We start from the raw sequence: 12,331 nt of genomic DNA, 5'->3' as shown, positions 1-12,331 counted from the left end.
CTTAAATGACTGAGCCACCCAGGCACCCTGGAGTGATCCTTTAAAAACTTGAGTTAGATTGTGACCCTCCTCTGCTCAAAACCATCCAAAGGCTTTCAGCTCACTCAGTAGAAGCCAGAGTTCTTACACTGGCACCACATGATCTAGCCTCCGTTTTCTCTGTTCTACTACACTTTCCCTCACTTTGCTCCAGTCATACAGGAAGGATACTCGTTGCCATTGTTGACATGCGGGTGTTCCCAATTCAGGGGCTTTCTACTCTGTTCCCTCTGCCTGGACTCGTCTTCCCTTAGATATCCTCATGGCTTGTTCCCTCATTTTCTTTGGATCTTTGCCCAGATGTCACCTTCTCAGTGAGCCCCTTCCCTAACCATACTTCATACCTGTTACCATTTCCTCTTGCCCTTTCCTGTCTGTCTTTCTTTATCTTTCTTTCTCTTTCTTTCTTTCTTTCTTTCTTTCTTTCTTTCTTTCTTTCTTATGAAATTTATTGTCAAATTGGTTTCCATACAACACCCAGTGCTCATCCCAACAGGTGCCCTCCTCAGTGCCCATCACGCACTTTCCCCTTCCTCCCACCCCCCATCAACCCTCAGTTTATTCTCAGTTTTTAAGAATCTCTTATGGTTTGCCTCCCTCCGTCTCCCCCCCCCCCCTTCCCTTCCCGCATGGTCTTCTGTTAAGTTTTTCAGGATCCACATAAGAGTGAAAACATATGGTATCTGTCTTTCTCTGTATGACTTATTTCACTTAGCATAACACTCTCCAGTTCCTTATTTTTATTTATAGCACTTACTGCCATCTGATATACCATATAATATTTTACTTATTTGCTTATTGTCCATCTCTCCCACTTGAATTATAAGCTACATGAAGATAGAGCTTTTTGACTGTTAGGTTCACTGCTGCATCCTCATTGCCTACAAGAGTATCTGATATATGGTTGGTCTTTGATAAATAAATACAGTAAAACCTTGGATGGCAAGTAACTTGATCTGTGACTGTTCTGTAAGATGAGCAAACATTTCTAGTAAATTTTAACTTGATAAAGCAATGTCTTGCAATACAAGTAGTATGTGAGGCCAAACATCACATGATTACAACTAAGCCAGTGATTCTTGAAATTCTCTTTGATATACAAGTGCTTTGGATTAAAAGCATGTTTCTGGAATGAATTATGTTCACAAACCAAGGTAGTTTTAATTTAATTTAGAAACGAACAGCAGAATGAATGATGTAATTTAAAAATGAACAGCAGAATGAATGATGCATAGTACGTATTCAGCAGGTTACATTTTGTATGTTGTATTGTATGTTACACGCCTCCTGTTGGAAAGAGCCTGGTGTACTTAAGAAATCTGATGGATGGAGACAACCTTTCTGGAGAGCTTCAAATACCATGCTATGAACTTTGAAAGTGACTTGATATATAAGCAATCCAATTAAAGCTTTTTAAGTAAGAAAGTGAAAGTTAGGGCTGTGCTTTAGAGGATGAAGCTGGTGCATTAGATCTGACAAACTGCAAAGGGAGAAATCAGAGGTAGAGAGAGCAATTGGGAGGTTGGATGTTGCTACCATCTGAGCAAAAAGAAGAGCCTCAGTGTTGGCAGTGAGAAAAAAAAATGTTATGTTGTAGTTGCCAGGGATATTTGGGGTGAAATTGATGGGACCTGGAAGCTGTGTAGGAGAAGGAAGTCTATCAAAGATGGGAGAGTTTCCTTACTAGTACCTTATTGAGGAAGGTCCTGGAGGAGTAGATGACATCAAGAGCACAGGAGGAAGGAAGGTTAGCTTTAGCAAGCAGCAAGGAGGGATGGATACTTCCTTCTCTGAGAGGGTAAATATTCAGGGGCATTTTGGGGTAGAAAGGAGGTTGGCAGAGCTCTTGGAATAAAGTTTAGAACTTGGAGACAGGAGAAAATGTTAAGAGTAGCACTGTTGAATAAGGAATCAACTAGAGATTCATGATGGAAGAACTGAGGCAGTAGTAAGAGCATCTTGTGCAGGCAGCATGGTGGCATTGTGGAAAGTTTTTGAATTATATATAGTCCCTTTTTTTCCTCAAAATGAGTAGGCAGAAAAATAATGATGTGTTTGGATTCTATGAACTGCCACTCTTATGTTGTATAGGAAGAAAAACTAAATGCTTCATCTAGATTTAAGCTTATAGAAATAAAAAGAACTTTTGGAAAATAGCTATTTCAGGATTATATTTTGATATGCCCAGGCAGGTGATAAGGTGATATTTAAAAAATTTCTCCTGTATTTTGTTATCATTGTTTGTCATGAAAGATAATATGCTTATGGAAAGCTATTGCATAATTTCAAAAAACCTTACTACCTGTGTACTCTGGCAGTGAACTCTCCCCATATTAGGTGCCCCATCCCAGACCTGAAGGGATTTCACCCTGGGACAAGGTAATTTCTGCTGAAACTGACACTTGTTGGCAGCTAGGAGTAGCGTTGAAATATGGACTTACCCAGTGAAAGCCACCACTGGAAATTGCCAGCTCCTATTACATCAGCCAACAAGTGCCCATTTGTTAGAGATCAGCTATGTTAAAGCATTAATAACCTGTCCTAGTTTGAACTAGCATCTTAAAGAGAATTGCTAGGTTTTTTGGCATGTACAGTGTTGAGAGTTTTACTTACTGTTGACAAAGTAAGATTTCCTTAAATGTATTTCATTTGCTTATATTCTAAGAGTTTGATAGTGATTATACAGATGACTATATTAAGGACCTTTAGATTTTATGCATTTTGCGTAATCTTTTCTTCCTGCCTAGGTGCCTTTGTCTATGAATTCTGCCCCTCCCTTCTCTCCTTTGAAACAACTCACATAGCATATCTCTAGGAAGCCAACTTTGATTAATCTAACTTGACCATTATCTTTCATTCCTTTATTCTGCCCTCTCAGCATCTACTTGAGTCCTCAACCCTGCCCCTTTGTGGGGCACACGATATAGCAGGCCTCAGAGTCTCACATCCCCAAGGTACAGTAGAAACAGCATTGCCTTTGGAGACACCCAAACTGGGTTCAGACCACAGCTCTGTCACTTACTGGATGTGTACCTTCCCTGAGTCCAGTTGTCTCATCTAGAAAATGGTGAGAATAATTTCTATCCATGGAGCTGTTGTGGGGATTTAATGACATAAATCATTAAAGTGCTTTAGCATAGTAAGTGCTCAGTGGCTTCCTCCCCAACATATATTAAATAATAGTTTTGCTTGAACACATGGGACTCATCTAAGACTGCAGAAGGGCTTAGGGAACTGTGAAAGTATCTAGATTCATCAGATACTGACGAACTGGTGAATGCCCAGTTAAAACTGAGCCACTGAATGTTTGAATCCTTCCTGTAACAATAGGAAGCCATAGCGCTTAGCGGTTGGGAGTGTGGGTTTAGCAGCAGCAGGAATCTGCTTTCAGATCTAGCTCAGCCTCTTATTTAGTTGTGTGATCATGGGCAATTTTTTTTTTTTTTTTTTTACTTCTCTGATCCTTATAGGGTTGTTATAAAGATCAGATGAGTCCATGTATGTGAAGTGCTCAGCATAGTGAAAGCTCAGTAAATGCTGATATTACAGCAGCAGCAGGCTTCACTTTCTAAACTTACTTTTCAATGACTAAGAGTCCTTTCTTGGAATATTAGGATCAAATCCAATTATAAATCAAGTCCAACAATCTCGATTTGCTAACTTTCTCCCTGTTCTTTGGTGATATAAATCTACATGGGAACTAGATTTTCTAGACTGTAAGTAAGTCCCTTCATTTTCAAAGCTTCACACCTTTTTTTTCCAGTAATAAGAAGATTTAGTCAGAAGCAAAGATGGAATAGCCATTGAATATCAGTCTTTTTAGGGGCTATCCCTGAGTTCTAACACATATAATAAAAATTTTTAACTTTCAATCTTGTTTTAATTATTTAATAATAGTTAAATAGTTATTTATAATAAAAGTTAACTATTTAATGGGCATGCTGTATTTTAATAATTTACCACTATCTTAGTCCATTTGGGCTGCTGTAACAAAATACCACAGAGTGAGTAGCTTATAAATGACAGAAATTTCCTTTTCACAGTCTGGAACCTGGAAGTCCAAGGTCAACGTGTCAGCCTTGGTCAAGACCCTCTTGCTGATTTATAGATGGTGCTTTCTTGCTGTGGGTTCACATAGTAGAAGGGGCTGGGGGCCTCCTTGGAGAATCTTTAAAATAAATTTTTAAGTATTTTATTTTGAGAGAGAGATTGAGAGCATGTGCATGAGCAGGGGGAAAGGCAGAGAGAGGGGGAGAGAAAGAATCCCAAGCAGGCTCTGCACTGTTAGCCCCTGGAGACTTTTATAAGGCATTAATCCCATTCATTAAGGTCCACCTCCTGACCTCCCCACCTGCTAATATCATCACATAGGGCATTAGAAGTTCAACATGGGAGTTTTGCAGGAACATTCAGACCATAGCATCCTCTAATCTCTTATTAAGGCACAGATTATCTTATTAGCTATTGGGCCATGATTTGACAATCTTTTGAACTCTACATAGCCTACTTATTATTCAGCAAGTATTTATTGATTACCCTTTATGTGTCAAGCACTCTTCAAGAACCTGGGGATATAGCAGTGAACAAAACTGACAAGGGCTCTGTCCCTTGAAGTATTTATTCTAGTGGACAAATACAGACAGAAAACACCTAAACAAATAAATAAGGTAGTTTCAGATAAGTACCACAAAGAAAAATAAAACAGAATAATAAGCTAGAAAATGACTTGGTTTCAGGGAGAGGCCAACTTTGAGGAGGAGCCAGCCATTAGAGGATTATTGTTATATTAATTGTCTAAAACACTGAGTGCTGGCAAATATTTTTCTGGGTGAATTTTTTCTTTTGTACTTGAAAATTCTTATTTGTCCAAGGTAGACATGGTTGATTTAGCAATGAGATATTAGAGTCTTTGTTATACAGTCTTTTTATTCATTGTACTTTGATATTAAAATTAATATTTTTAAAACTTTCTATTATAAGTAATATGCACGTAGTGTAAACAAAAATTAGAAGACTCAGAGAAACAAAATGGAAAAATTACTCTCCTGGAATCCCACCATCTATGTCAGGGGTTGACAAATGATGTGGGCCAAATCCAACCCACCACCTGTTTTTTTGTTTGTTTTGTGTAAAATTTGTATTGAGGTCTTGTAATGAAAAGCATACATCTGAAGTGTATAGCCTGATAAATGTTTACTGATGAATATGTATCTCCCAGATCAAGCTGCAGAATGTTGCTAGCATTCTGGAAGTCTCTCTCATGCCCCCTGTCATCACTGTCCTCTCCCACAAGAAACCACTATTCCAAATTCTGTCACCATAGATTGATTGTATTTATTTTGGAAATTTATTTACATGGACTCATACAATATTTATCTTTTAGGTCTGGCTTCTTTTGCTCAGCATCGTAAGATTTTTTAATTTGTTATATGTAGCAGTAGTTTGTTTTTACTGTGTGAATGCCCCAGAATTTATTCATTCCATGGTTGATAAATCTTTTCAATGTTTCCATTCTGGGGTCTTATGAATAAAGCTGTTATGAACATTTTCATATGGGTCTTGTAGTGAATGTATGTACTCATTTCCACTTGGCATATAACCAGTAGAAATACTAGGTCATAAGGTACAATATAGCCCGTTTGTGCGCGTGTGTGTATGCTATTTTACATTACCTTCCACATTACATGAGAGTTTTATTTGCTCCACATTTTTGACAGTACTGGTTACTGTCATTGAGCTATAATTTAATATAATAAAATCTACCTTTTTGAGAGGTATCATTCTATCAATTTAGGCAAATGCATATATTTGTGTAACCATCACCAAAAGTCAAGTGATAGAATATTTCCATCACCCCAAAAAGTGTTCTCATGTCCCTTTGTAGTCAATCCCCCTCTCCCACCCTCAGGCCTTGGCAACCACTACTCTGATTTCTGTCCCTTTTCCAGAATGTCATAAATGGAATCATATAGTATGTAGTTTTTTGTTTTGTTTTAAGGTTTTGTTTGTTTGTTTGTTTGTTTGTTTGTTTTTAGAGAGAGAGCAGGAGTAGGGGACAGGGGCAGAGCACAGGGCCCATTGCAGGGCTTGATCCCATGACCCTAGAATCATGACCTGAGCTGAAATCAAGAATTGGATGCTCAACCAACTGAGCCACCCAGGCGCCCCTTCAGATTTCATTTTTAAGTAATCTCTACACCCAAAGTGGGACTTGACCTTACAACCTTGAGATCAGGAGTTACACACTCTACTGACTGAGCCAGCCAGGTGCCCCAGTATATAGTTTTTTAAGCCTGCTTCTTTCACCAAGATTCATTCATATTGTTGCATGTAACATCAGTAGTTTCTTCCTTATTTTTCTCCCTAAAGGTCAAATAATTACTGTTTTATATTGGAACAATACATTTCATATCAACCAAAAGACAAAAATGCAGTTTAACTTAAACACAGAAAATAATGGCTTCTCTGAAATGCCTTATTTCTAAATCAGACAAATAAATTCTGTTCCCTTCCCTCCCCCAATGCAAGCCCACAGACTTTGCCCAAAGTCTTGTGTTTTCCATGCCATATGGCATCCAGCATCTTGGACTTGGGAGGCGCTTGAACATAGCAATGAAAACACTTGAGAGGCCTAGCAAATGGCATTCAAAAGGGACCTCAAAGTGCAGATACATCTTTTCAAACGTGTTATAGACTGAGCAGCTCTTTGAACACTATCACTGTGCTTAAATTCAAGAAGCAGGCTTTAAAAATGCAAAAGTGGGGGCTCCTAGGTGGCTCAGTTTGTTACGCGTTGGACTCTTGATCTCAGCTCAGGTCTTGATTTCAACTCAGGTCTTAATCTGGGGGTTGTGAGTTCAAGCCCTGCATTGGGCTCTGTGCTGGGCACAAAGCTTACTTTAAAAAAAAAAAAAAACAACGCAGGGGCACCTGGGTGGCTCAGTCGGTTAAGTGTCTGACTTCAGCTCAGGTCATGATCTCTCAGTCTGTGAGTTTGAGCCCTGTGTCAGGCTCTGTGCTGATAGCTCAGAGTCTGGAGCCTGCTTCGGATCCTGTGTCTCCCTCTCTCTCTGCCCCACTCCTGCTCATGCTCTGTCTCTCTTCATCTTTCAAAATCGAATAAATGTTAAAAAAAAAAATTTTTTTTTTTTCAACGTTTATTTATTTTTGGGACAGAGAGAGACAGAGCATGAACGGGGGAGGGGCAGAGAGAGAGGGAGACACAGAATCAGAAACAGGCTCCAGGCTCTGAGCCATCAGCCCAGAGCCTGACGCGGGGCTCGAACTCACGGACCGCAAGATCGTGACCTGGCTGAAGTCGGACGCTTAACCGACTGCGCCACCCAGGCGCCCCCAAAAAAATTTTTTTTTTAATGCAAAAGGCACATAAGTTGTATTCCAGTGCAGATCTTCAGCTGATCATTGGAAAAGATTATAACAATAAAAAAATCTTTTGTGTCACCTGCCCCTCCCTGCACCCAAAGCTGGAAAGGAAGGATAAAACAGAACAAAACAACAATGAGAATTACAGATGGCTTTAGAATCATTTAGGAATCCACTACCTCTGATTAAAAAATTTTAGAAAATTGTTTTTAATGTTTATTTTTGAGAGAGCTAGAATGTGGGCAGGGGAGGTGCAGAGAGAGAGAGGGAAACTCAGAATCTGAAGCAGGCTCCAGGCTTTGAGCCTTTAGCACAGAACCTGACATGGGGCGTGAACCTACGAACTGCAAGACCTGGGCCTGAGTTGGATGCTTAACCCACTAAGCCACCCAGGTGCCCCGTTGATTAAAATTTTTTTAATGCATTAGGGAATCATTAAAATGAAAAAACACAGACGTAATTTTGCTTTGACTGCTCTTCATGTATAAAATGAGCTTCCGTGTAGAGCGCATTTGAACTTCAAGTTGTGTGGAAGGTGGGTGATGTGAAAGGTGGAGTTGCTGGAGGCATTGCAAGGCTTTGGGAGAGAGGGGTTGTTTCTTTTTGTTGAATAGTTTATCCATTCACTAGTTGATGCACATTTGGGTTTTTTCCCCAGTTTTGGCCATTTGAATAAAGCCACTAGGCACATTCACATAAAGTTTTTTGTGTGGACATACGTTTTCATTTCTTTTGGGTAAACACCTAAAAGTAGGATTCTGAGTCATATGGCAATGTATGTTTAGCCTTCTGAGAAACTTCCAGACTGGCTTTTAAAGTGGCTGTTCCATTTTACTGTCCCTCCAGCATTGTATTGACCTTTTACTTGCTCCTCATCGTAATCAGCATTGGATATTGTCTTTTTTTTCCTTTTTGGCCATTCATTCTAGTAGGTATGTAGTAGTATCTCACCCATGCTTTTATTCACATTTCCCTGATGACTAATGAAGTTGAACATAGTTTCATGTGCTTTTTTGGCCATTTGGAGATCTTTTGTACAGTGTCTGTTTATTATTTGCTTGTTTTGGTATTGGATTATCTAACTTTTCTAATTGAATAAGAGGAATTTTTTATATATTCTGGATACAAGTTTTTTGGTCAGATCTGTGAATTGCAAATATCTTCTCCTTCTCTGTCTACTACCTGTTTTGGAAATAGTTTTATTGGCACACAGCCACACCTCTTTTGTTTAGGTATTATCAATGGAAGCTTTTGTGCTACAGAGGCAGAGTTGCGATAGAGACCTACTGGCTTTAGGCAGAGTCTAAAATACTTAGTGTCTGATCTTTTACAGAAAAAGTTTGATAACCCCTGATATAGATAATTGTACTCATTTTTTATTACTATATCTCAAATTACCACAAACTTAGTGGCTTAAAACAACACACACATTTATTACCTCATAGTTTCCATGGGTGAGTTGGCTGAGGACAGCTTAGTTGGGTCCTCTGCATAGGATCTTATAGGCTGCAGTAAAGGTGTTGGCCAGGGCTGGGTTCTCATCTGGAGGCTTGACTGCAGAAGGGTCCGTGTCCAGGTTTACTCAGGTTGCTGGCAGAATTCATTTCCTTGCAGCTATGGAGAATGAGCACTTTAGTTTTTTAGGGGTAATGGGCCAGAGTCTGCCCTCAGCTCCTAAAGCACAGCACCCTGCCACATGGCCCTTTGCTTATGCACTTCACAGCATAGCAGCTAGCTTATTTGAGGCCTGCAGGAGAGAGTGAGTCTGCTAGCAGGACAATCTTACATAACAAAACAAAACCACAGGAATGACATCCCATCTCCTTTGCCACATACTGTTGGCTAGAAGCAAGTCACAGGTCATGCCTACACTCAAAGGCATACAAAGGCATGAACACCAAGAGGCAGGCATCACAGGGGACTCCTTAGAGTCCGGGTGCCACAATAACTATTATTAATATATTGGTATCTAAGTTTATAGATGTTTTTTCCTATATGTATATAATTGAATGTCAGGGTTTTTTTTTTTTTTTTTTTAAGTTTATGTACGTATTTTGAGAGAGCGAGTGAGTGAGTGAGGGCAGAGAGAGGGAGAGACAGAATTCCAAGCAGGCTTTGTGCTGTCAACGCAGAGCCTGACTTGGGGCTTGAACCCAGGAACCGTGATGTGAGATCATGACCTGAGCCGAGATCAAGAGTCGGATGCCTAACTGACTGAGCCGCCCAGGCACCCTGAATATCTGTTTTGAAGCAAAAACCAGACCATGCTCAGACCAAGCAAAAACCAGACCAAGCCAGTTGTTTTGCAACTGGCTTGTATAACAGTATCATGAACAATATAACAATAGCATTTTTTCAGGTCAATAAATGTAGATCCATATCATCTAATGACTGTATCGTATCCCATTATATGAATATGATAATCAGTTCCCTCTTGTAAAATATTGAGTTTGCTTGTAATTTATGCCACCTTTTACCAGGCTGCCACAGAAGAGTACATGAGTACTCTTGTGCACACTACTCCAGTACTGGATGTGATCTGTTGCTGTCAGTGGGTTTTGACTAAAATGTACACATGAAACTGAATACTCTCCCTTTTTCTCCTCTCTCTTCCTACATATCTGTTTTAGATAAGAAGGCTGACTGCACAATCACGATGGCTGACTCCGACTTACTGGCTTTAATGACTGGTAAAATGAATCCTCAGTCGGTAAGTATGATGGGGCTTATTTCCTCCTAGTAGATGGGTCTTTTAGCCCATTCCATTTCATCTCCCACCTCAGCCTTATACCATAAAGTGCAAAGTGGTCAAACCCACAAAACTCAGTGTTCCCTAAAATGTTCACTTAACAAATGACAAACATTTGTGGAGCAGGCTATGTGCCAGGCACTGTCTTGTGTGCTGGAAATACCCAGATGAATAAGAAAGAGTTCCCATGCACAGGGCATCCACAATTTGGTATGAGACAGACCTGCAGAAGAGTTAAGTATATCCAAGTATCCATGGTGCCATGGCCAGCTTGTGGACAGGGGAACGTGGGGGGATGGCGCAGCCATGTCTTCCTGGACCAGCACAGAAAGCCTCACAGCAGAGGAAGCGACACTTGAACTGAATCTTAAGAGTGACCAAAAGTCAACCGTGCATAGATGGAGAGTAGGAGCAATCCAGGGGGAAGGAGCAATGTGAACAAAGGCATGACCTCGTACATTCCGCATCTTTCTTTGCCCCATGCTCTTTTGGTCTGAACTACCTTCCCTGACAAACGCCTTTCCTTTCAAAATTAGCCCAGATGTTATCCCCTAAGACCTCCTTACAAGTTGTTGGGGAACCATAGCCAGTCGCTCTTCCTGGCCATCTATTGGAAGCAAGCTTAGCACTTGCCACATTATATTAGTCATGATGTGCCTATTTCTTCTCCATTAGATTGTGAGTGTCTCAAAGGAACAAACCATGCCTTATTCATCTTCATGTCTCCAGAACTTAGCATGATGCCTGACATTTTTAGGTTATCACTAAACAATTGCTGGATTAAACTGTATTTGTCTAAAATGTATTTATGCCTTGTGTAGATTTTCCTGGTTCCCAAATCATCAAGGGTCTTTTTATACTCTTTAGTCACACAATGTTGAACAGACTTGATACATACACTAAGCTTTCATTAGACAGAGATAACAAAAAGAAACTGATGCTTCTTTCCATTGTATATGTTTTTTTGTTGTTGTTGCCTCAGCCAGCTTTGTTTCAGGTCTTATTCCTGCAGCCCCCTGGTAATTCAAAAGATTGGATAAAACAACTGAGTCTGACTCACACTAGTATTCCTTTTTAAAATGTTTTCTCTAAGCAACTAAGCCTGTTTCAGTTGATGCTTTGACAAGCGAGAGACTCGCATCTGTGACGTTTCAGCTGATTACACACCATTGGTACTGACATCTCCTCCCATGGAGCCTGCTCCAAAAATCTGGACAAAATAGAGACCACCAGTATAGGAGCTGGCTGTCCTTGTCCTTCCCACCCACTGCTCCTTGTTCCACTGTGCACTCCGTGCACCTCCTCGGCAGGGAGATCAGACTTCACATGTCAGCTGCCTCCATTCTCAGTTTATCTGTTTACCATCCATTCAGGGAAGCAAAGTATCCTTCAGCCTTTTTTTTTTTTTTTTTTTTTTTTTTTGAAATTTTGAACACCTGTTAGCACTCAAAGGAATTAAAGATTAAAATGGCAGGTATTTCTATTAATATGCTAATGGCCTTCCGTTATGCTTAGAGGATTTGATTGGAAACCATTAAATGCACTGGAAATTATAATTTCAGTGTTTGGCTACAGTTGAAACAAAGCAGTGTGCTCTCCAGTGTAAAGCACACATGAAGAACACCTAGGGTTCAGATTAAAGCGATCCTTATGCTTGGACTCCCTAAAGGGTGAAAATTCGTGTTTTCTCTATAATACTCAGTAAATAAAAAGTCATTTTCTCTTTTAATTTAAAAAAAGGAAAGATGGTGAGTTTCTCTGTTAGGTACTACTGGTCCATATTTTTAAGGACATATGTTAAATATATTGTGTTCTGAGACACTTGACCTTTAAGTCATCAGACAGAAGGCTGTGTGCCATATAGAAAGGAAATATTTAGTTTGTCCAGACAGAGGAGGAGAGAAAAAAAAAAAAAAAGGAATTAGTCACCCTTACCAGAAGGTGTAGAAAAAGCAGAGCTCTGTGCATTCTCATGGATGAGGCAGAAGAGCTCCTAACTTCTTAATGTACTTGCTTAGAAAGCTAAGACTACCAGGAACTTTTTTCATCTAATCTAGCCTTTCCTTATTTTGACAGTTTTGTTAAAAGAGATCATAGCAGGAAAATCATGCTATGTTCCCAATTTTGCTATTATTTCTCTTAAGTTTTCCTGGGATTTTA

General features: G+C 39.8%; 1 protein-coding gene across 2 annotated transcripts in view; it reads left to right on the top strand.

Annotated features, from left to right (window-relative positions):
* SCP2 (sterol carrier protein 2) overlaps positions 1-12,331 on the top strand; it is a 123,317-nt gene that overhangs the window by 108,933 nt on the left and 2,053 nt on the right. For both annotated transcript variants that reach the window (XM_047871457.1, XM_047871455.1), the window contains one exon: positions 10,053-10,132. In XM_047871457.1, the coding sequence (XP_047727413.1) occupies positions 10,053-10,132 (80 nt within the window). The remainder of the gene's footprint in view (positions 1-10,052; positions 10,133-12,331) is intronic.

This window comes from Prionailurus viverrinus, chromosome C1 (assembly GCF_022837055.1).
Source record: "Prionailurus viverrinus isolate Anna chromosome C1, UM_Priviv_1.0, whole genome shotgun sequence".
NCBI classification, from domain to species: domain Eukaryota; kingdom Metazoa; phylum Chordata; class Mammalia; order Carnivora; family Felidae; genus Prionailurus; species Prionailurus viverrinus.
This window is presented reverse-complemented; position numbering and strand designations above follow the sequence as displayed.